The 25,014-nt window shown below is 41.4% G+C and overlaps 1 protein-coding gene across 1 annotated transcript in view; it reads left to right on the top strand.

Annotated features, from left to right (window-relative positions):
• Gmer (GDP-L-fucose synthase-like protein) overlaps positions 1 to 25,014 on the top strand; it is a 70,798-nt gene that overhangs the window by 23,901 nt on the left and 21,883 nt on the right. The window contains exon 6 of the mRNA XM_067144035.2: positions 14,496 to 14,633. Within this exon, the coding sequence (XP_067000136.2) occupies positions 14,496 to 14,633 (138 nt within the window). The remainder of the gene's footprint in view (positions 1 to 14,495; positions 14,634 to 25,014) is intronic.

Here is a 25,014-nt window from a genome sequence, read left to right as displayed (position 1 = left end):
TGAAAGAAAGGAAAAACCCTAATTGATTCATTAAAAAAGAGAGGAAAGGGGTGTGGAGTGTCGAGTTAAATAGTCAAATAACAAGCTTACCTCCCATTGCCGAGTCAGATGGCAAGCTACTTAACACAGACTAGTGCAAACCAAGTTGTTTGGTTCAGAGAACTGGAGCTCCTGATGGGAGGGGGCAAGGAAGGAGGGGCTGGGGAGATAGGTAAAGAGCTTATTCATTGGGGGCTGGACTGTGGTGTTGGGCGTATGTTTACAAAGAAATGGGTTGAAGATTTTGTTTAATAAATTTAACTTTTCATTAATTTCATTTAAATTGTATTCTGGATTTGTATTGATCTATTCATTGGATATATTCATTCATTCATTCATTCGTTATTTATTTATTTTACAATAAACCATCACAGTATCTATGGAAGGCCAGGGGAAAAGGACAAGCCCCCTACACATAGTGCCCCCTGACCTTTGAAATACTATATTTACATGTGTATTAGACACCTCCCCCCCCTCCTGGCTTTTTGAGATGAAAATGAAAAAATAAATCTCGCCTATAAGACCCCCCCCCCCAAACGTAATTCGTCAGAGAACGATGACTATTCCGCTTCGAAGCGGGTACAAGTCTTATTGCAGCCTGATGACATCGCACAAATTTGTGAATAGTTTCGTCCGTACGACTGACGCAATGAAAAACATGTCAAATCCATGCAGTACATCTGTGTTTTGTAGTTAAGAAATATCCGCCTCTGTAGCGTAGGTCTACTGCAGCTCTGATGACGTCGCACAAATAGATGAATAGGCCTAGCTTCGTATCCAACCCGCACATTGCAAGCATGCATCAGTCATGCTATATGTCTGTGTTTTGTAGTTAATAATGTCCGTCAGCGTAATGGCTAGAACAATTACTTTCTGTTTTCAGGGGTCTGACTTCGATTCCCGGTACCGTACTGCCAGAGATTTACGAATGGCATGAAGGCTGATATGCGGTAAAAGCGGTACCTATAACTCCCCTCCACTGGGCGTGTGTCTAAAAAGAGCTGTATCACCTCAGGATGAGGAAACTAGTTTACTTTAGTTGAGAAATATTCACGGTTGTTGCTATTTATACAGCAGGCGAGATCATTAACAAAGTGGTCATTTAATATCTCGTAACTCGGGCCATTATAGGTATATATTTGGAGAGAAGTAAGTTTAAAACGTGATAAAAACTATTCAATTAAAACGATCGTTTTACTCGCCAACGTACCTAACAAATAATAATAATAATTTTATGTCCCGACGTACTTAAAACGATTTTTGGAGTCGCCAAACAAAACATACTAGGATATGTGTTAATAAATAAAGAGACAACGAACGTACAAAATTAAACATTATGATAATAAAAATTACCGTCACAGCTGTAGATATCCATAAATGCAGTATATTTTCCTGTTATTTATTTTTATTTTTGGGCGATAATATACCTAACCTAAACAACGTGGTCTGTATTATCTCATGGACAGCTGTTTACGCAAATCCTGATGTGATGAATGTAGAGAACAAGCATGAAATATACCTTGTATGCTCTGGATTACAGTGCATGGCTCAGCATGGCTGACGTGACTGACGAGAGATAGCAGTGAAAATGACGTGACTTAGAATGCCGACACGCCGGTAGCAAGGCAGGGAAGTTGGTGGCGCAAGGCTATAATTCAAATGAAAGCAGTGATCAGGTTTACTGTGTGGTAGGTCTACTGCTGAACTGACAGAGACAAATGACTGGCCATTAAGTTCTTTTGTATCAATATTTAATTCTATGATAACACGATACCTTTGTCCTTTTCTTCCACGGGATCGAGTATGAAGTGAGGCGAATCTTCGTAGCGAGTTTTTACGGCCGTATGCCCTTCCTGACGTCAACCTCACCAGAGGAATTAATGAGATGTAATGAATGACGTGATACGAGTAACTTAAACAGACTTTTATATATGTAGCGTAGGCCTAAAAGTCGTGTTCACCATTTTTTGTCTTTTTACGTTTAGAAACACTGCCTTCTGTCGAAAATAGCCAGTATAACTTAAATACATTCTAAGTTTGTTAAATAATAGTATAGAATGTTTACATGTACAATTTATAGCTCTTTATAACTTAGAAGTCATGTGTTTGCTGCACAAAATTTTGAGGTTATAGCATATTGGACCCCCCTTTATTATTCTTGGCTGTAAAAGTGGGGGAAAAAAGGGTCTAATACACGAGTAAATACGGTAATTACATAAATCCTAAACTATAACAGACATACACTATTTACGGGTAAAATAACGAAGTATAGCCTAATGTGTACATATTTCTCATTTACACAACCTTTCACTCCCTGGTTCATTCTTCCACATATACACATGCATTTTCTCACTGCATATGCTTCCTAACATTACATTTAACTATATTTACATTTCTATATTTAATGTTGGCGGGGAAATTGTTCCAAAGCCGTGCTGAACGAACGAAGGAACCTAGTTTGTAGGACTCGGTTTGCGCAAAGGGGGGTATATGACACACCCCTTTACCTCTGCAGATGGAGCTGTAGCATAAGGATAGTCTCGAGGGAATGGTGAGAGGTGAATGGCCCCTGTGAGGGACTTGTGTAAGAAGGTGACATCGCTTTGTTTAGACAAGGAAGGCAGGCAGCTGTTCTTGTTAATTAGTCGTTCAGCATGACATTGGATTCCTTCTAGTTTGTGAAGGTTAGCTGCCGTGGTAAGTTGCCAGGCAGGTAGACGATACGTTAGTAAAGGTCTCACTAGTGTCAGGTAGGCCATCCGTATAGCATTCGACTTGCACCCACGGAGACTTCTGTGCATAAAACCGAGCACCCTGGCAACTTTTCATCTCACTTCCTCTGTTTGTTCCATTTTAGTTGGTCAGAAATGGTTATTCCTAACTCTCTCAATATGTACATTATTAATGTTATATATACATTCTACTGGATGTCGAGAACTACTTAACCTAATGTATTTACCTTTGCCAGCTTTAACATTGAGACCATTGACGTAACACCACACCGCTATAGTGTCAAAGTCCAACTGTAACTTCAGACATATCCCTGTACATTACAGTGTCATCAGCGTACTGGGTTATGGTTGAGGTCACATATTTCGGTAAATCAGAGACAAATGCATTAAATAATAAAGGTCCCAAGACGGTGCCTTGACATAGTCCTGAGGTTACTTTAACGGTCGAAGGTCGAACTCCATCAAACACAATACGTTGAGTTCGACCCTCGAGAATTGACCGCAACCATGTCAGTACACTTCCTCTAACGTTCATCTGCCTTAATTTTAACAAAAGTTGTTCATGCAGCATTTGGTCAAAAGCTTTGGCCCAGCCCACAGCCACGCAGTCTACCTGAACAGTTAAAGATTTCTCCGGGGAGAACTGCCAGTCATCAATAACCTTTGTTATTAAAGTATTATCATTGTTTATCATTACTAAAATGCATTCAACAGAGTATCCTTGCATAAATTATTTCCTTTATGTTGCAAAATTGCTTTTGAAAATCCACTTGGGGGGGGGGGGGGTGAATTGAAAAATTAGTTGAATTATTTGTATGAAGATACTGTTATCTCAAAAATTGAAAGATGTTGCAGACGTGAAAATTGGTATTTGGAATCTGCTTTAAAAGTAAAGAAACATGTATTCCTTTGATTTCGGAAAATCCAATGGTGGGGGGGGCGTTGAACGAATTAAAAAATTAATTTAATTAGTTGTATGAGGATACTTACATCTAACAAAAAGTAAATTTGTTACAGACGTGAAAATTATTTGGATCTCCTTTAAAAACAAAGAAAAACACATTTGTGGGGGAAAATCATCTGGTGGGGGGGGGGGGGTGAAAAGGAGTTGAATTCCTTTTATGAGGACACATATCTCAAAAACTTAAGATGTTACAGTCATGATAATTGGTATTTAGAAGATCCTTTACTAATAAAGAAGTTTTTTTTCTGGAAAATTCACTTCACGGAGGGAGTGTGAAAGGAAGTGAAATAAAGTGAATTCTTTTTATGGGGATACTTATATCTCAAAACTGAAGGTAACAGATGTGAACATTGGTATTTGGAATCTCCTTTAAAAGGAGTTGAGACCAATTGATTTTACTGTTCATAATGTACTTGATTCTGATCGTAAACCGATCATTTTTCATCTTTCCTGGGTTTGTTTTCAAGAGCCATCTTTTCCTTTGGAGAACTTAGATTACAGTAGATTCTCCTGGCATATAAATAAAAAATTAAACATTTTTGAAATAAATGATAAACGTCCAATTGTTCACCTCTATAACAAGGTTAGTAATGCACGGAAGTATATAATTCGTATCGCCAGAAATCCCGCGCACTTGCCTACGCATGACAATGGTGCCGGTCACATTGTCGGCAGTGACAATGGCAGCAGATGTAATATACCGCCAAGTAGCGGTCTTGCATTTTGCTGTGGGTTCCAGACCATCAATAATAATAATAATAATAATAATAATAATAATCTTCTGGACCGTCATTAAAATGTGCGGACCGCGCTGGAAACGGGACCTGGTCGGGTGATGACCACCAATGCAGTTTGGCCGCGGTTTCAGTACCGCCAAGGCACCCAGATGACATCACGCTCCACCTCCTCAGGGATTTGATCCATATTAACACTTTGAAGACGATGTCACCCCATGTGGGGTGACGGACCCTCATACAAAATATAGTATGGGGTGACACGGCAGTGTGTCCAGGCCTTTCAACTTTAGGCTGTCGCACGAAACTAGCGCTACCATTCGCTGTTGTATTGCATTGCTTGTTCACGTAAGGTGTTCATAGAATGCAGCGCAGTGCCCATTCCTTTCTCAGCACGCTGGGCATTGCGCAACAAACAGTGGAATTTCTCTGACATTTGTCACCCCATATGGGGTGACATACGCAACCATCAGATTTCAATTATTAATGGCAAGGAAAATAATGTGGATTGGAGTCTGTTATTGCTTTATTCTTACATACTGGTTGAGATTTAGCACTCAGATGAAATTGTAAACCGGGGCTACGTGTGAATTAAAAAAATGTTTCTGCAAACCTGGGAATGTTCCCCAGTAATTGTCACTGGCTGATGATTTGGTTGAATCATTGCCCGATGCAGCACCGGAATCTTTGCTAGTGTCCTCACTACACAAACTACTGTTGAATTCTGACTCGGAAAAGGTGGCATCACATTGCAAATCCTAGATGTCAACATCTCTTGATTCAACACTCGAACCCTTTTCAGGTTGTTGTTCGATCTCTCTATCGGTAATCATGGCTTACTCAACACAGAAACACATAACATGAATTAATTTCTTGTCACAAAACTGTAAATTACAAGGAACTCATTGAAAGGCGCGTAATTGAACAGCTCACAGTACAGAGCACAGTGTTCCACAACAACAAAGGTAAAAAGGCTGTCACCCCTGTAGGGGTGACTTGCGCTTTCTCTGTTGCATAGTCAACCTAATAACCATATGTCACCCCAATGGGGGGACACAAAAAGAGTAACTTTGAACATAAAATATGGCTTTGATTATCATCTACAAATGAAATTACGAACATCCGTAGCGCACAACAACCTGAAAAATGGATACGGCATTTCAGCAGTTTACCGCGGAAAAAGCAGATGTACACATCGACGCTTAAGTGTTAAAAATGCTTATAGGAAAAGATTTAGGGACCCAACTGACCGGGTGGAATACCTGGAGCTAGCACGGGAAGTACGAAATAGATTGCTGGAAGGAAAGATTGGAAAATGGGAGGAACTTTGCCGTCGGATCGCGAATTTTGGCAGATTATATATAAAATGTTAAGCATTCAGTTATAAATTTCAGTATAATACCGTAGCGAAGCACGGGCATCTTACTAGTACATAATAAGAGCATTGTTTTAGAATTAAGAAACTAAGAGAAATGGAAAACTGTGGTACATAAGATTGAAGCAAGTAATCCACACCTGAAAGCAGTCATTCCAAGATCATTCATGGAATTGAAGTTAATTATCCAGAGAATGACGTGCTAAATTGTATCTTAGAGCAAAATCCAGCTGTAAAGTACCTATCACAATAGGCCTTGAAGTTGTAAAGAAAAGTTTTTTGAATATGTTGAGAGTTGTCCCCACAAAATGCGCATTTGTTGTAGTTAGCCCTGCCATTTTTTTTGGGCACTGCCTCTTACAGAGCTAAAGTGAAAGTTAAATGAGATATCTTGAACTTGAGTTATCATGGTTACGGCTAATCAGTTGATCAGTGTCCAAGAGTGGGGAGTTTTTTGGAAATAGGTCCTTAAAATGTTTTCGCAGTGAGGGGCATAAAATGGGCTGTGTATGGTCTTTCTAAGACATCTTTGATATTTGACCTGTTTTATGGATTTAATTTTTTTTTTATGCCCCCTTGAAACATGGAGTTAAAATTAGAAGTTTACAATATAACTATCTTTACACCTACGTGTAAATTTTGGTACTGATCGGTGAAGGCGTGTAGCTTTGTAAAACGAACAAACTTACTTTTGATTTTATAGTTGTAGTAATTCATCACTCACAAACTCAAATTAAGTGAAAATGTTTGCTCAACCCTGTACAGAAGATGATTGTTGGTGCAAGATGTACAACAGGAATGTCAGAAGCAAAAGTCAAAACAGAATTTTTGAAGTAAAAGGTATTGTTGCATCAGTGAACTTGGTCTTCCTGTTCTAATGAGGAGCCTGAGCCTCGCAGAGTGACTGCTGCTGCTCGAAGAGCAACAGCTGTGGTAGAACTTTGAAATTACTGACCTATTCGGTCTCAAATTTCGATTTAACATGGGGCTCTTGGAGCATGGACGTTTTGTATTGAGGAAGACGAGATTGTTTTTTGGAATGATCTGTTTAAGGTATATTCAGTAGGATTTTGTTTAATTTGTGGGCGGTCAAGGGCACGCGGGTGTGAGCTTGCATCCGGGAGATAGTGGGTTCGAATCCCACTGTTGGCAGCCCTGAAGATGGTTTTCCATTGTTTCCCATTTTCACACCTGGCAAATGCTGGGGTTGTACGTTAATTAAGGCCACGGCTGCTTCCTTCCTTCTCCTAGGGCTTTCCTATCCCATCGTCGCCATAAGACCTATCTGTGTCGGTGCGACGTAAAGCAACTAGCAAATAAAAATTTATTTGTGGGTAGTAGAGGCCGTGGATTTGTAAGTTATGTGGTCTCTGGATTTTGTTGGGACGTGCAACATTGGGGTGGGGGGAAGGGGTTCTATGGATGACAGAAGTTTGGTAGGAGGGAAAGTAGTGACTTAAGAAGTTCCATCTCTGAGTAAGTCTGTGGGACAGGGTTTGTTGTGGTTAAGGGTATGGGGTGGGGGTATTTTGAGGCCTAGGATTGATTGGGGTGGTTGAGGTTGTGATTGCAGTTGTAATTGATGTTCACATCTGGCATAGTGTGTCTTAATGGCCTTCTTAGTGATATAAAGCTGTGTGATTGCCATGGCAATGTGCACACTTCGCCTGTTCCTATGGAACCATGCATTGAGAGAGGTGATGGTGGTTACCACATCTATTGCAGCGGATATCGCTTGTGCATTCTGAGGCTGAATGATGTAGGTGGAGGCAGTTGTAACACGTTGTTACCAGGGAAGGACGGATATGAGGTTTTATTGGATTCGTTCTGGTCCAGACCTTGTGGGAGGCAGCAGTTTGCATTGATGATTGTAACTTGGAGCTTCGGATGTTGTGAGCAGGTCAGATTGTGGTGCACTAGGCTGCTCATCGGTTTGAGTTGTTGTGAGATTGTGGGCTGAGTGACTACTGTCGGCACAGAAAGTATGTGCAGTAGAGTTTAATACATACATACATACATATCCCACTTCGTTCCATCTTAAGCGATGGGTCGGCGAACGAGGCTTCTCCACCAGTTGCGGTCTCTGAACTTCTCTCCTTCTTCGATGCTTTCCAAAGTATGTCCTGTCTGTTGAATGTCAATCTTCACAATGTCCTTGTACCCGAGTCTTGGTCGCCCTCTTGGTCTTTTGTCTTCCAGTTTTAGATCGTACATTTTTTTTTGTAATCTGTTATCACCTATACGTCGCATATGTCCATACCATCTCAGTCATGCACTGTTATTTTGTCCTGCAGTCTTACAACTTGAGCCTGCTTGCGGATTTCCTCATTACGTAATGAGGTCGAGTTTAAGCGCTAATAAAATTTGAACCAGTCCACCAATCTAAACTATAATCACACCATCGTAAAGCTAGTTTTATTCTATGTTCTTTGGTGGTATTTGCATATTTTTATTATGTTTCTTGTGAAAATTATATTAGGCGGAATGCAAAAGTATAAAATTTTTTGCCCTTTTTTTGTAAACAACTAGTTTGTAGTACTATTGCATGAAAACGCACTGTCCAATTTTCATGCAGTTTAGGTGGATTATGGAATACACTATTATAAATATATTTCTGAAGTTTAATTACTTTGCACATGTTGGGAAAAAGTTACTGTTTTTGTGAAATGCTGCTCGTTTGATACTGGGTGGTCTTCTGATTTCGAGATTGAGTTCATCAGAAAGGTCTGAAGTTTTTTGTTTCAAATCATTGTATACCAAAAACTTACAATTATTCCTGTATTTTATACGGATTTTAATTTGAAAGCGAGCGAGCGATATGCACTCAAGGGTGTCAAGCAGCTTGAGCAAAGGGTTGTCCAGTAAGCGGGCAAACCCCTTTGCCTGAGCTCCCTTTAATGATAGGATGACAAGCAGGTCAATCGTGATATTTTGAGACTTATTTGTGTAGTTATTTGCGTTCATATGGGCTTTCAGTATCACTGGCTGTATTGCTCAGTTGAAATAAAATGGCGTTTGGCTTTTAGTGCCGGGAGTGTCCGAGGACATGTTCGGCTTGCCAGGTGCAGGTCTTTTGATTTTGACGCCCGTAGGCGATCTACACTTCGTGATGAGGATGAAATGATGATGAAGACGACACATACACCCAGGCCCCGTTCCAGCGAAATTAACCAATGATGGTTAAAATTCCCAACCCTGCCGGGAATCAAACCCGGGACCTCTGTGACCAAGGTCAGCACGCTAACCAATTAGCCACAGAGCCGGACATTACTCAGTTAAGACAGAGTTAAAAATGCCCTGTAGGTCATGTTTGACGGAAGGTGAAATCCATACGATTGTAAGTGCAATTTGCTTTTTCACGCTAGTGGGAGAAAGGGTGCGTGAAACCCGATATCCTGTATGCCAATGAGTGCAAATTGTCTTGGCATTTGTCTCGGATCAGTGCATGAAGTTAGTGGAAAATGCGAAAAATTCTTGTGCTGATTTATCGACCCCGTCTAAGAGGAAGAGGATAATCGAGCGGACGACCGAGTATTCAAGTGGATCAATTCATTATTGGAGTAATCCGCAGGTCTATTCACGAAACTTTTCTGGCAAAACTGTTTCCAATTATAAAACAATTGAAGGATAAACGTTAAAAAAAATTTGCTGGACTTCCCAATTTTGTCACGTACAAAGCTTTGTCAGCTGATTAAATGCATGGGTTTTAGGTTTGAATTTTTAAGAAAAATACAATGACTCATAGAAAGTGGGTATAAAGTGTATTACACAGACGAGACTTGGTACGGTCAAAATCACGTGGTTAAATATGCCTGGCAAGAAAACATTTTGGGTATACAGCGATTTGAAACAAAAAAACTTCAGACCTTTGGATGGAGAGGGGGCTTTAGAAACCCCCACCTGGTGCCAGAAAACATGTAATTATACTACATTTAAGTAGTGAAGACGGGTTTTTGGAAGGGGCGGAACTCTGCGCTGTAGGAAAGAAAGGGACTGCAGACCATCACAAGGAGATGAATTCTTGGCATTTTGAGAAATGGTTTTGGAAGACTTTAATGAAACTCCCACTGAAGTCTGCTATTGAGATTGGTCAGGCACCTTACCATACGATGCTTGACCTAGAAACAAAAAAAAATAAAACCAACGATGGCTTGGCTGAAGACTAATATTATTTCCTGGATAGAGAAAATGAACATTTCTCTGCCCCCTGATGCCTCTAACTACAACATGTTTACAAAAGCCGCCCTGATTGATCATGCTAAGCCTTATTTTGGAATTCCGCAAAAGAGACCCGACCAAATTACGAAAGAATTGCGCGAAGATGTTGAATTGGTGTGGTTGCCTGTCACGGATTGCGAGTTAAATGCCATACAACTCATTTGGGCTTGTGTGAAAAAATAAAATAGCAAGGGTTAATGTGGCAGATATACAAAAAAAAAGGGAACCATGAAAATGTAATCAGAGATCTATGTGAGGAAACTTTACATTCTGTGACACCTGAACTGTGGAAAAAGTGTGTAATGCACGTACAGAAAACTGAGAATTATTATTGGGAGAATGATCATCTCTCAGAAAATACGTTAATGACACAGCCTCCAATTATTGACCGTGAGAACTCGAATTCCAAAAGTAACGATTATAATTTCCACTTCAGTGATAATATATCAGATGTAGATGATAAATGACTTATGCAAACATATCCTTACATTGTAAATAGTAACCATTATACAGTACTGTATATACATTGTACATAATATTATATATATGTAAAAAATACAAAAAAAAAAAAAATATATATATATTTTTAAAGCTGCCATTGGAGGTCCAAAGCCCTCATGTGAAAAGATAACTGTAAATATGCAACAAGTCAATTAGGAACTTTTGCTAATGTAACTTGTGAGTGCCAGAATATAAGTGAACGCGTTTAGGCTTGCAGTTAACTGGCCTTATCTGTTCGTTCACGCCAGGCAAATGCTGGGGCTGTACCTTAATTAAGGCCATGGCCACTTCCTTCCAACTCCTAGGCCTTTCCTATCCCATCGTCGCCATAAGACCTATCTGTGTCGGTGCGACGTAAAGCCCCTAGCAAAAAAAAAAAAATCTGTTCGTTACAATGCTAAAAAGAGAAAGATGTGTTCCGCCTATTCAATACAATAATAAATTGTTGCACAAATTAATGTTGCAACATGTTTAATATGTTATGGGACTGGTTTCGACATATGTCCATGTTGTCATCAGCCGATACAAAAATGACAAACAAGAAGTCAACACACAAAAAACATTAAAGGGTAATTGTAACACTTACGACACTTTTCTTGAAGAATTCATAATTGAAGTTCATGTAGCACATTTTAGTGAAGATAATTTTTTTGTAGATATCGTAGGTTCTTGAGCATTGTTGCTGTAGATCTTGAGGTTAAAAAAGGATGCAGCATAATTCACAATTGTTGTTATGCAAGGCATAAACTTGTTCCTAGGTAACAAATGATATGATTTTGTTTTTGGTACTTCAAAAGGTGCATATTGGTATATATAAAAACTCTTGGAATATGTTGTAGGATATGAACCGATCAGTACTGATATGGATTTTATGAGATCTAAGGAAAATTAAGTAAATTAAAAATAAGAAATAAAAAACAGTGAAAAATGGTAAGATAAGTAATATCCTTTTTTTTTTTTTTTTTTGCTTTACGTCGCACCGACACAGATAGGTCTTATGGCGAGTAATACTATGAGGCTCAACATTATTTAGCCTTGCCATGAAGTACAAGAGGAAGTAAGAACTCAAAACTGAACATAGGTATGGGATATGAGGGGGTTAGGGAGTAAGGGGAGTAGTTTAAGGTGGGTCAGGGGTGTGTTGTGGTAAGGGCAAGTAATGCGAGAAGGTGTTGTGTATAACATGGAAGATCGATCGCCTACTTGTCAACTTGAAGCTTTTGAAAACTAAGATAAGGAAGTCAAAAAGGATGTTTGGTTTTTCAGACAAATCATCAATATTCAATCTTCAATTAATACAATGTGTCAGGATGACTTCTGAGATGGCCTGTTGGATAGTGCGCCGTAATATAGGCACTGGTCCAAAGAGAGATAGTGGGAACATGATAATTTTACATTTAGGCAATACGGGAAATGTGCAGTCATTTCTGATTTAGCGAAAAGGATATTTGTCATTTGGAGGCACAACATCAGAGGAAAAGTATGAGGTGGAAGTTGAATCATTACAGGGCATTGGTGATAGAGATTGATTTTGACTGTTGGCAGGGCTACTAGGGGAAGGGGTAGAGGCCTGGGTTATTATCTCTGAAATTTTGGCAATCTTGTTGAGAGTAATGGTTCCAGGGACCCGGCTACTCGGTCCATTGAGCTTATCCTGGTGCTTTGGCATGGTGGGAAAGGGAATTTACTTGTGGCAATAAGAATAGTGGTTGGAGGGGTGCATAGGGACATCAGGTGGTCAAATGCACTTGTGGACTGGTCTTAGTTACAACTTGTTGCCTGAATTATGCCAGGCTAGCTTTTTATGTGGATGACACCACAGGCAAGTCATGAACCCAGGGCATCAAGCTGTCAGAACAATTGCTCTTGGTGCTATGAAATGTAGCTCGTAGCGGTTTGCAGGGTATATGCTTGCATAGTCGTCCTTTGTGCTAGCGGCTGCTAGCCCTGTCGTGGGTAGCTTTGCAGGTGGTGAATCAGTAGTCTGGAGTTCAGACTGGTTTTTTTTTGCTATGGGCTTTACGTCGCACCGACACAGATAGGTCTTATGGCGACGATGGGATAGGAAAGGCCTAGGAGTTGGAAGGAAGCGGCCGTGGCCTTAATTAAGGTACAGCCCCAGCATTTGTCTGGTGTGAAAATGGGAAACCACGGAAAACCATTTTCACAGCTGCCGATAGTGGGATTCGAACCTACTATCTCCCGGATGCAAGCTCACAGCCGCGCGCCTCCAGACTGGTTTGCTTGGGGCTCAATGTGCTTTCTTGGCTAGGTACTGTATGGCTCCTAATTAGGATCCTATGTACGTTCATTTTGTCAGATGCATTATATAGCTCTAAAACTTGAATATCAACCCACGTCAAAGCTAAATGCCTGGAAGCATTTGAAATGTGATACTGTTATCTCTCTCTCTCTCTTTCCCTTTTTTTTTTTTTACCCTTCGTAGTTTTCGCCATGGTGATCGATCTTTGGCCATTTGTGAAGCCTCAAATAGAGACTTTCCAACTAGTGTCCTTATCTAATCAACCCATCTTGCAGGTGCCCGTTCCTGAGGTCTTCCTTCCTCCTTGAAATATATCCAAAGTATCTCAAGAATGCTCGGATGATCTTCTCCATGACTCTGTCCTTGATTCAGATCTCATCAAGAATTGAGTTGTTGGTTCAGTGTTCCGTCCAACATATGTGTAGCACTCTGTGGTAGACCAACATTTCCAGCGCTTCTATCTTCTTCCTGGCTGCTGTTTTAACTGTCCATGTCTCTGCGGTGTATGTAGCGATCTGAAATATCAATGTATTTACCAGCTTCAGTTTCATATATTTGGTGGTGGTACTGTCCCTCCCATATCTTGCAGAGTTTGGCAGTCTCCACGCAGGCCAGGGCAAAGTGTCTCCTTATCTCATCCAAGCAGCCTCTGTTGTTAGAGACTAGTGTTATAAGACGGTGAAAATCCTGGATTAAATAGATATCCTATTTAAAGGTCCTTAGAAGCGAAAAAGGTCGTCATGATAAGGAAATATCATCTTTCACAGAGGGGACACTCGATGCACCATTCAAATCTTATGCAGACAGTCACAAAAGTCTTTGTCATAGCGAAAAGTTCACGTGGCAGTATAAATTTAAAAAGATGTGTTAATAGGTTTTTAGAGCTCGATAGCTGTAGTCACTTAAGTGCGGCCAGTATCCAGTATTCGGGAGATAGTAGGTTCGAACCCCACTGTCGGCAGCCCTGAAAATGGTTTTCTGTGGTTTCCCATTTTCACACCAGGCAAATGCTGGGGCTGTACCTTAATTAAAGCCACGGCCTCTCCCTTCCCACTCCTAGCCCCTCCTTGTCCCATCGTCGCCATAAGACCTATCTGTGTCGGTGCGACGTAAAGCAACTAGCAAAAAAAAAAAAAAGGTTTTTAAATAGGAATCAGGTGATTGTAGGGAACACACAGTTCAAAAAGATAGTAGAAAGAAAGGCATTGTTACACGTATGGATGAGGGATGAAATTGCTAAGGGCATGATCTACATGATGGTTATTTTGTATACATTAAGAATATAGGTACTGCAAGACAACAGCAGTGTACTTTTGTGAAGTTGAAAATATTCACCAAGTTATTACAAGGCTAAAGTGAACTTGAGAGGGAAAATTTGAGCATGCTGGGGCTATGAAGATGGGCATGTGGAGAATATACTCTTTATTACAGTATCTCTGCAAAGAAATGACTGAATAGTTAGTTTTAAAATTTTGAATAATATTGGAACCAAATTATTGATCAAACAAGGTGGGGTTTCATGAGCCAGTAAAGCTCCCCTCACTTCTTTGCTACACCATTGAATATTGGAACTGTATTATAAGAATATCATTTCATTTTTCTTGTGTATGCATTCTTATTTGGATGATGATTACTTGCATCAGAAACTGCAGTTCCTTTTCTTTTTCAGATAATTCAGAACAGGCCGAGTTCACTGTTTTGGGAAGTGGAAAGCCATTGAGACAGTTCATCTACTCTTTAGACCTTGCCAAGTTGTTTTTGTGGGTACTTAGGGAATACAACAGTGTTGAACCCATAATTTTATCAGGTGTGTATACAGTATATAAGATTGTAATCCAGCTGCATAAGAAAAAGAGCATGAATGTGAAAAACACATGTTGTAGATTACAACTCTATATATTAAAGGAATATTACAATATTACTACTTCAGTGATATAAAAAGAAAGATGATTCCATGACCTTATCATTGTACAGCATTTAATGCTTTTTATTTGTTCTATTTATTATTAAAATGGTGGTTTTTATCACTAAACTTTTCCATAGTTCAATTTTTAGGCATTTTAGTAACCATGAAACAAGAGTTGATGGCAAACTCGAGGGAAGCCCACCTAACGAACTGATGGGAAGGATAGGCTGTATACCTTCCCATTCAATGGATCAGCAAAGGGCTACCTGGTGGGAGACAACAGCCTCTTTGTCCCATCCTCTGTCCTGTAAGGCTCGGTCATTAGTGGAGCTCTGTATTTCTGCTAATGAGACAAATGATTTATCTGAAGCATTTATTGTTTGTGATTATTAAGTTCACAACAACAGTGTGTGCGAAAGTATTGCAAACAATTTCCATAAGGTTGCGTATCATCAGAACCATATGTTCGTGCTTTGTTTAAAAAGTGGCCTGCAACTGGATCCATCTTCAATAGAAAAGGGCATTATGGAGAGAGGGTCTTAACTGACAGAAATCTTGAAGATATGTGAGCCAGACTTCAGGTTAGTCTTCATAAACTGTCTAACCATTTAGTACAGGAGTGTGATGTCTTGCCCACCTCGGTGCCGATAGGACTTTATTTTCTAAATGTTTTCCTTACAAGGTTTTCATAGTTCGTAGTGCACAATTTAAATGTTGCAGATCATGTCGCTTGTGTTAAGTTTGGCCAGTAGGTGCTACAATCCATGCGTGATGGAGATTTAGATCCTTCGCTTTTGATCATGTCTAGCGAAGCTTGGTTTCACCTCAGTCGGTACATTAATTTTCAGAAAACTTGACACTTGGTGGACACTGAAAATCCCCATCCAATGCACGGGGTACCTCTTCATGACACAAAACTGGGTATTTAGTTTACAGTTAGTGGACGAAGAATAATTGGACCCATTTTATTTTTTATAAAACTGACATACCTGGGTACTATTTTGCATTCCTTCTCTAACATGTCGACTGAGGAAGGAAGACAAAGACTACTTTCAGTGACACTGTGCTACAGCCCACACTGCACTTTGGAAGTGTGTTTGGTGATCGGATATTTAGTATGGTATAATGGCCAGCTTGTTCTCCAGGTCTCAGTATATGTGACTTTAATTTGTGGGAAAATTTTGAACAAAGTCTATCAGAACAACCAGCTTACAGCTAAGGCCCTGAAAACGAAAAATGGGAAGTGATAAGTGAATTGACAAAAGACTAATTATGGCATGTCATAGGATTTCCTTCGAAGATGCCAGGTCTGCATAAACGAAAATATAAATGATCTTAAGCAGCTTAAGGTATGAAAAAGATGCTTTTCATTTCTTTCCTGTTTTTTTATAACAATCAGACTTTCCAGTTGGAAGGACCAATAGGGTTCAGGGAGAATGCAGCCTGTCCTTCCTACAGCACGTTTGTGTTCATTTGTTTGTATATTGTCTTCGTAAATAAGGTGAGAAATTGCTACATAAAGTGTGTTTCAATAACCTTACCTTCCCAACGCTATCACAGTTCATGACATTTTTGGTGCCGAAAACGCAGGAAGTCGGGATATTCGCGTCACAAAACATTTAAGTTTTGCGTTGTGTTTGAAACATTTAAACTTCGAGAAGCTAACAAGTTCGTAAACGGTATAGTGTCACAGCAACGCATCTTGTTCAACAACAAAAGAGCATACTTAATCATGAGAGATAAGTTCCCAGCTAATACTAAATTTTATTTTGAACCCTTTGTAGATGATTTTGCACTATGTCTTGCATGTCTGAAGTAGCTGTAGAATTAGAAGACGATTGGGTATAGGACTAGATTACATCGGAACTCCATGCAGCCATCTTGTTAATGGATCTCCAAAGAGGTTATTTGGTAGAAACTCGATTCACTAAGAGGATTCAAACACTGTTGAATTGACACATGGTACTATCTAGCGGATAATCGAGGGACTGCTTGTACATTGGTCATCTTGTCAGATATGTCAGCTGTTAACTTCATATCTAATTTCCAAACATATCACACTTTGCATTCTATCATTCATAATTATGGCTCAACCTGTGCAGCTGGACAAACTGAAACAAAAGCGTCTACTCATTGCTCAGACGTCTCTCGCTTTTCTAGGGCGATAAGTAAATTTAACCATTCCTCTCCAATTGACGAAGTAGAACACAATTTGTACCGACTACAGGGAAGTTTTAAGAATGCAACTCTTTCGGACGATATCATTCATGATCTGATTGCCGACAACGAATATGAAGTGATAGAGATGTTGATTCCCATAGGGAATCTGAAATATTTGTCCTGAATGAGCAAATTTATAATACCAATATAAATGGTCCGTTATTGGACATTATAAATTTTCCAGCTAGCTCATTCTTGGTTGTCAGCGTTTCGCCCTCGTGTGCTAGGGTGGGCTCATCAGTTGGTACCTAGCACACCTACCAATACGCTGGCTAGTGCATACCGTGGAGGCCACTGCGTAGGCTAACTGGAGCCACCGGCAGTGCCAATGCACTAAGAGACTTTGTCTCATCACTAAAAATTGATGCCTGCTTGGCCATCAGATGATATAGATGTTGATTCCCATAGGGAATCTGAAATATTTGTCCTGAATGAGCAAATTTATAATACCAATATAAATGGTCCGTTATTGGACATTATAAATTTTCCAGCTAGCTCATTCTTGGTTGCCAGCGTTTCACCCTCCTGTGCTAGGGTGGGCTCATCAGTTGGTACCTAGCACACCTACCAATACGCTGGCTAGTGGATACCGTGGAGGCCACTGCGTAGGCTAACTGGAGCCACCGGCAGTGCCAATGCACTAAGAGACTTTGTCTCATCACTAAAAATTGATGCCTGCTTGGCCATCAGATGATATAGATGTTGATTCCCATAGGGAATCTGAAATATTTGTCCTGAATGAGCAAATTTATAATACCAATATAAATGGTCCGTTATTGGACATTATAAATTTTCCAGCTAGCTCATTCTTGGTTGCCAGCGTTTCGCCCTCGTGTGCTAGGGTGGGCTCATCAGTTGGTACCTAGCACACCTACCAATACGCTGGCTAGTGCATACCGTGGAGGCCACTGCGTAGGCTAACTGGAGCCACCGGCAGTGCCAATGCACTAAGAGACTAGTCCAATAACGGACCATTTATATTGGTATTAACGAATATGAAAGCGACATTCAGGTATGCGAAGAATATATAGAAAGTGCCAAGCGTGCAATCCGCAAGGCTAATAAACTCTTAGCAGCAAATAACTTCACTGATACACGGGATTTAGGTCCACAGTCAGCTTTGCTTGCCTCATTTATAGTCGCACCTGAAGTTAAATTGCCTACTATCAGGTTAGAACCATTTACGGGGGACATCGAAGCATGGCCACGTTTCTGGGAACAATTCCAGTTTTTGGAGGACAAAAACCCGACAGTATCCACTATCAACAAATGCATCTTTCTACGGGGATACTTGGACAGAGAACCAAAACGCTTGGTTGATGGAATATCTGTCACAGCGGAAACATATGAACAAACTAAAAGGCTTCTTCAGTCGCGTTACGGAGACAAAAACAGAATAATTCAGTCTCGCTTAGGTTATCTTGATCACCTTCAGCCAGAAATTTCAGACAATGTCCAATAACGGACCATTTATATTGGTATTACCTATTATAAGAGATGAGAATTCGAAGAGAGCAACATTTCACGACTAATGGAATTTCTTAATGACGAGGTTCAGGGTGCCTTGAACGCTCAGAAGATAGGAGGGGATTTTTCTGTAACTACTGTTTGTGTACCGACAGCAGCCAATTTCAGTATTAACGCTCTAGCAAGTAAGTCCAAATCTAACAACAAATGTTCACCAAATTCATACTGCGTGTTCTGTGGGAATAGCGGCCACTGGGGCCAAGACTGTACAGAATGACTAACTTCAAGGAGAGAATTGAGAAACTGAAGGCTACAAACAGATGTTTTCTATGCCTCAGTCACGGACATAATGCACGACAATGTGTTAACCAGGCGAGGCAAGACAAAATGCACAAAATGTAAGAAACAACATCCTGTTTCCATCTGTGACAACGGAGAAACTCTGCCTACCTCCGTGGGTAAAATTGATGTCTACATTCTAAACTTCACATTTCTTCAGACCGTTCGAGTATGGATAACAGGACCAACTGGGAAAAGTAAACTTACTCGATGCATTCTAGACGCCGGAAGCCAGTCGAGTTTCATCAACTTATCCTTGGCTGATTTACTCCAGCTGAAGGTTACTGACAAAAGAAATATTGTGGTGACTCCATTCAAGACATCTTCTTGCATCACAAGTTCCAGACGACAGATAAAATTTGATATTATAGGACTTTCCACTAAGGTCAACCTCAAATTCTCAGTCTTCGAAAGTAGTAATACGTATTCACGCCATCCAGTAGTACCACACGACATGAATACATTGTCATCGGTAGGTAAATTGACACTAGCCGACCCGAAGGATGATTATTGTGAACTACCCATCAAAATTCTCATCGGTTCAGACCATTATTGGAAGGTTGTGAAGGTAGACCAACCAATTCGAGTAACGTCATTCTTAGTCCTCTCCCAACAATATTTGGATGGGCCCTCAGTGGGAATAGATCAGACACTACAGTCAACCATATTACAGTCCAGCACATCTCTCCAACGAAATAACAACCAATAACATTTCTGAGGTATCAGACGATTCCCTTATGAACATTCTGGGAACTGGAGGCCATCAGTATCACAGAAAATCAAGAACACGTATTGACAACTAAAGACAGTACGGTTCTTCAAGAATTTCATGAATCTTGCAGGATTGAAGATGGCATAAGAGTTGTAAAACTTCCCAGAAGGAAAGACGTCCTACCCTCTAACGATCTATCCATCGCAGAGAGATGCTTCTATAGCCTAGAGAAGAAGATGCATACAAATTAATTTAAGATTATTTATCACCAATTGATGCCTAATTACATTTTGAAACCACAAGTAGAAATTGTTCCTTCCGACAACAGAAGTAAAGAGATATTTTATTTACCCCATCACGCAGTTAAGAAAGACAAAGGTAGCACTAAATTCAGAATAGTTCTTGACGCTTCCGCACATGGAAAGGGTTATCCATCCCTCAATGATGCCTTGGAAATGGGACCAAACCTACAACAGTGTTACTTGCCACTTTGCTGCGTTTTCGAACGCACGCTAAAGCAATCGTTTGCGGCGTATGTCAGGCATTCCTACAGTTGAATCTTTACGACGATGACAGAAATTGGCTAGATTTCTTTGGTACTGGGTGAAGCTGAATAACGAAGGAAACTGTGCCACGAAAGACAACATTATTACATATCGGTTTACACGTCTTCCCTTTGGATTAACTGGTAGCCCGTTTTTATTATTAGCCATTCAACGAGAGGTAACAGCACTGAAATCAGACAGGCATCCACAGTAATAGAGAAGTCTACCTTTACAGCTAGTGAAGAAGACAACAAGGTCATTACGCTTTACTAACTCCTCGCTGCTTTACTGAAGAACATCAAGCTTCTTCTCTCGAAATGGGCCACTAGTTCTGTATCTCTTAAATATATATGGAAAGATGAAGGCCAGGACTGTAAGTCATAGATGGTTTTAGGAGTTGCCTGGAATACCATGGAAGACTACATCTTTACTGATCAGTTTGATATCACAGAGATCCTATTAGAAAAACCTGGAACTAAGCGGAACATTCTCTGTGCACATCTAAATTTTATGATCCTCTTGTTTTGTTCACTTCAGTCTCCATCATCGCTAAAATTCTCTTTCAGGACATTTGGCTCAGAGGAATTGGCTGGGAAGAAATATTACCATGAGATCTCGCTCAATGATGGCAGTCTTGGATGGCAAAACTGCCCATTTTATCAGCGTTGCATGTACCGAGGTGGATTGGCATATCCAAAAGGCCAAAACAGTCCGAAATTCACGTGTTTTGCATCGTGTACGAAAGGGCCTACAAAGCTGTATTATATGTGCGAACCATGTCTGAGAACTCATGCCTGATACGATTAGCCTGCAGCAAGACTGGGGTCGCTCCTGTAAAGGAAACCACATTTCCTAGATTGGAACTACTCGCCCCATTAATCGGTTCACGTCTTCTGAACTACTTCTGTAAGGCAACTGCTTTCTACATAACCAAAGCTGTCTTAAGGAGTGACTCAACGGTGACACTTGGTTGGGTAAGAAATAATCCCAACAAATGGAAGATTTTTGTTTGTAATAGGGCAACTGAAATACTACGCTACACTACGCCAAGTCGATGGAGACACTGTCCGGGAACCCAGAGCCCAGCGGTCATCTCACCCAAGGAGTTCAAGCTGATGATTTTCTCTCACTTGATTTCTGGTGGAATTTACCAGGCTGGTGGATTCAGGAACTAACTTCCTGGCCTCATGACATCAGTGACTCTGACATGACACTTCCAGAAGAAAAGAAATCGCCCCCACAAGTTCTAGCAATAACAGTGTGAGAGCTGCTTGTGAATGTTGAACGATTCAGTTCCTACTGGAGAACACTTCAAGTCATAGCTTGGGTCTTTTGCTTTATAGATGCAGCAAAGAACATCCCGCACTTTGCACGATCCTACTACGCTGGCGTACCAGGGGGAGAGGTGATATTCCCACGTGACGTGTCCCAGGTGGCGGATAGGGGGATCCTAACCGGCTTGCCGGTGACTTGAGGGAAATAAAATACCTCTCGCGGACCAAACACACTACCCCCTGCGGGTGGGGGACGCACATGTAGAATACACCTGCGGTATCCCCTGCCTGTCGTAAGAGGCGACAAAAAGGGGCGACCTAGGCGCGAACATGGATTGCGGTTTGGTATAATGTGTCGGGCCTCCTGTGGGTGGGAGAGGTTGAATACATCCACAGGTAATCCCTGCTTGTCGTAGAAGGCGACTAAAAGGGTCATGTGGCCATGGTCCCCTCTTTATTTTTTAATGTTTTTCCGAGGATCAGTTGTGGACCATTTCCAAATTTTGATGTGCGTGCTGCCGGGAGATGGGCCTCTTACGTGTGCGAATACGCCCAAAAGCCCGCAATTGCCCACCCAGGAATATTGCGGGTGGGAGCACCATGTACCTTGGCAGTAGTATCCGCCTGACAATACAGGTCCCCACACAGCCGAATGCCAGGAGGACATATTATTATTAATTATTTAATCTTTCTTTCTCTATATTTAGTACTCTGTACACGGTGTGGGGTACATGCTATTGCGGGTGACTGGAGGAAGGGAGTCATAGTGCTCATTGCCTCAGTCATCCCATATTAGGCATCGTCCAACATTGGACCCAAGGCAGTACCTGCTATGACCAGTTGGGTATTGCCTTGGTTGCTTGGTTCGGCTGCAGAGACCCCTGATCGGAGTGAGTGGCATTCGGGGAAGAAGTTTTTGGGCATGGCTTCCAAACGAAGTCGCCCCTCTCAAGGTGGTCCACCACCAAAGTCTTTAACTTTTGCTTCCCTGAGAGGTTCAACTCCCTGGGAACATGCGCAGTGTGAAGGAATGGGATCCAGCTTCCCTTTGTTTCTGGTCGCTACCAGAAGCAATGCGCATGATTTTAAGCTGGTAAAGTCGATCCTTTTTAGTAGACACATTGAAGGCGTCTACGGCGAACTTGAGGACCTCAAGAAAATGCTCAACGGTAGTTTGCTTATGAAGACTCGTACAGCACTGCAAACTGATCAGTTGCTTAAGTGCGACCACTTTGGCGAAATCCCCGTCAAAGTGGAGGAGCATAACTCCTTGAATCTGGTTCGCGGAGTCATCTTTCCCCGCGACCTTATTTTGAACACTGACGATGAGTTGATGGAAGACATGAAGAACCGTGGCGTAACACACGTCCGGCGCATTATGCGCAAGCTCAACGTTGAAGACATTGCCACTGGTGCCTTCATTGTCTCTTTCAAGTTGTCAGTGTTATCGTTGCGATGTGAGGCCATACATCCCGCCTTCTATGCAATGCTATCAATGCCAGCGATTCGGACATATGGTATCTCGCTGTTCGAATCAGTCTGTATGTGGTGCATGTGGACGAGTAGCTCACGGCACGGAGGAGTGCACAACTCCATACGAGTGCACTAACTGCTCCGGTTTTCATTCTCCTCGGGATCGGAACTGTCCGACATATCTGAGTGAGAAGAAGATCCAGGAGATCAAGACCCTGGGTGGCCGTAAGTTTAATTCCATGAATACACCTGCTCGTACACTCGACTATAGCATGATAGCTCAGAATCTTCAAGGTTCATCATTTACAACATCGTCACCTGTGCTGATCACTGCGCCCAAGGCGACTGTTGCTGCTCCCAGCAACGTCGCAAAGAGTAAAAGCTCAAATGGGGGGACCACCCCACCCCAGGCGGTACAGCAAGAGGGTAAGGCTTAGGCCGCGTGCACACCGAACGCGCTTCGCATAGTGTGTTGCGTGTTGCTCAACGCTAAGCGTCACGCTAAGCATAACCAGTGCTTTGTTCCTAAGCCAGGTGTTCACACAGCCCGCGCTCTGCTGCGCTGAACGCCTACCTTACAGCTAAGCGAAGCGCCAGACAACGCGCAGTGTTGGTTAATTGCTTAGCGTTACCTAGCTTGTTCTGAAGCTATGGAAGAAGAAATTATTCATGTAGTGTTTCAAAGAGAAGAAATATGGAACCCAAGATACAAAAACTATACAAATGTAACTGTTTTGCAAAATAAGTGGACTTATGTATCTACAACAGTTTTATCGCATTCCTACAGTAAACATATACAGTAATATTACTTCTACTGTCACACTTTACTGGGCTTAACATTGTGACAGGACGAAAATAATTGCGTATGGATTTTAGTGACGGAATTGTCCGAGGAGAAGTTCAGCTTGCCAGTTGCAGGTCTTTTGAATTGACGCTCGTAGGTGACCTGCGTCGTGTTGAGGATGAAATGATTATGAATACACACATACACCCAGCCCCCGTGCCAATGGAATTTACTAATTATGATTACAATTCCCGACTCTGCGGGGAATCGAACCCGGGACTCCTGTGACCAAAAGCCAGTACGATAACCATTTAGCCATGTAGCCAGACACTTTGTGACAAAGTGCATAGAATCTATAATTTTGCAAATGGAGGGTGGTAATATGAAGAATATCACTCTGCAGGCTAGTTGTGGGCTTGGAAGTAAATATAATATTTGTGTCACATTTACTTCACTTTTGTTACGGTGATAAACTGTGTATGCTAATTGTAACAGTATTGTGAAATACTATTTATAATTATTATATAAAGAGCGTGATTTAGCCGGAAATGTAATTTCCACGTGTTTGCTGCACAGTGCTCCTGGACAGTTGGGAAAATTGAATTTCTCCCAATACTTCTCTGCTACTTGTCGCCACATTTCAGTTGCAGGGTTTGGAAAGTCAAAGGTATTTTTTGTCATTCTTAAATAATCATAAAATTTATCGCGATAAAGTCTTGCATCTCTGTACAAACGATGGAATTCTCCGAAAGTAATTCGTTCTTTCATTAAATTCATGAATCCACTTTCGATTCTTCTTTCTAATTTTTAATTTTAGGTAACTGTTGTCCATCAGTAAACTGTTTCTAGTGCACTGGGATAACGGCATTAGTTTGTGACCACCCTAAAACGCCTTGCGCCAAACTAAGCTGAGAGCAAGGCGTAGAGTTTTCGGTGTGAACAGCAAGCACGCCTTGCGCTATGCATAGCGTTTCATGCTACACGCGACACACTATGCGTAGCGCGCTCGGTGTGCACGCGGCCTAAGTCTCCCCTCGCTAAGAGGTTGGCAAAAGCCATGCCCCAGCCGGCAGAGATGGCATCGTCGACCAGGGCTGGGAAACCATCTCCCAGCCCGTCTAAACCAGAAAAGAAGAAGGCGGCGAAGAAGAGCGCCCTTGCTGAGCGCTCTCGCACTTCCCCTGCGAAGGAGAAGTCCTGCCCCCCATCTGGGGGGTATGAGTCTGCGCCAGGAGGTACTTCTACTCTCAAACTTGCACGCTCTCCTCGTAGGGATCCTGCTCGCCCCCGAAAAGCGTCGAAGTTCTGTGCAGCATCCCCGCTGTCTGTTGATGGCGGGATGGATGTCGCGCTGTCCTTTACCTCTACGGATGTAGATGTTGATGGTGTTTAGGCTTGTGAGCATTTTGTCGATCATAGCCTAACACTCCTTTTATAGTCCACACTATGGCACTGTTACAGCGGAATT

This window comes from Anabrus simplex, chromosome 1 (genome assembly GCF_040414725.1).
Source record: "Anabrus simplex isolate iqAnaSimp1 chromosome 1, ASM4041472v1, whole genome shotgun sequence".
Taxonomy (NCBI): Eukaryota; Metazoa; Arthropoda; class Insecta; order Orthoptera; family Tettigoniidae; genus Anabrus; species Anabrus simplex.
The sequence above is the reverse complement of the archived record's forward strand: the minus strand, read 5'-3'. Positions and strand labels throughout refer to the sequence as shown.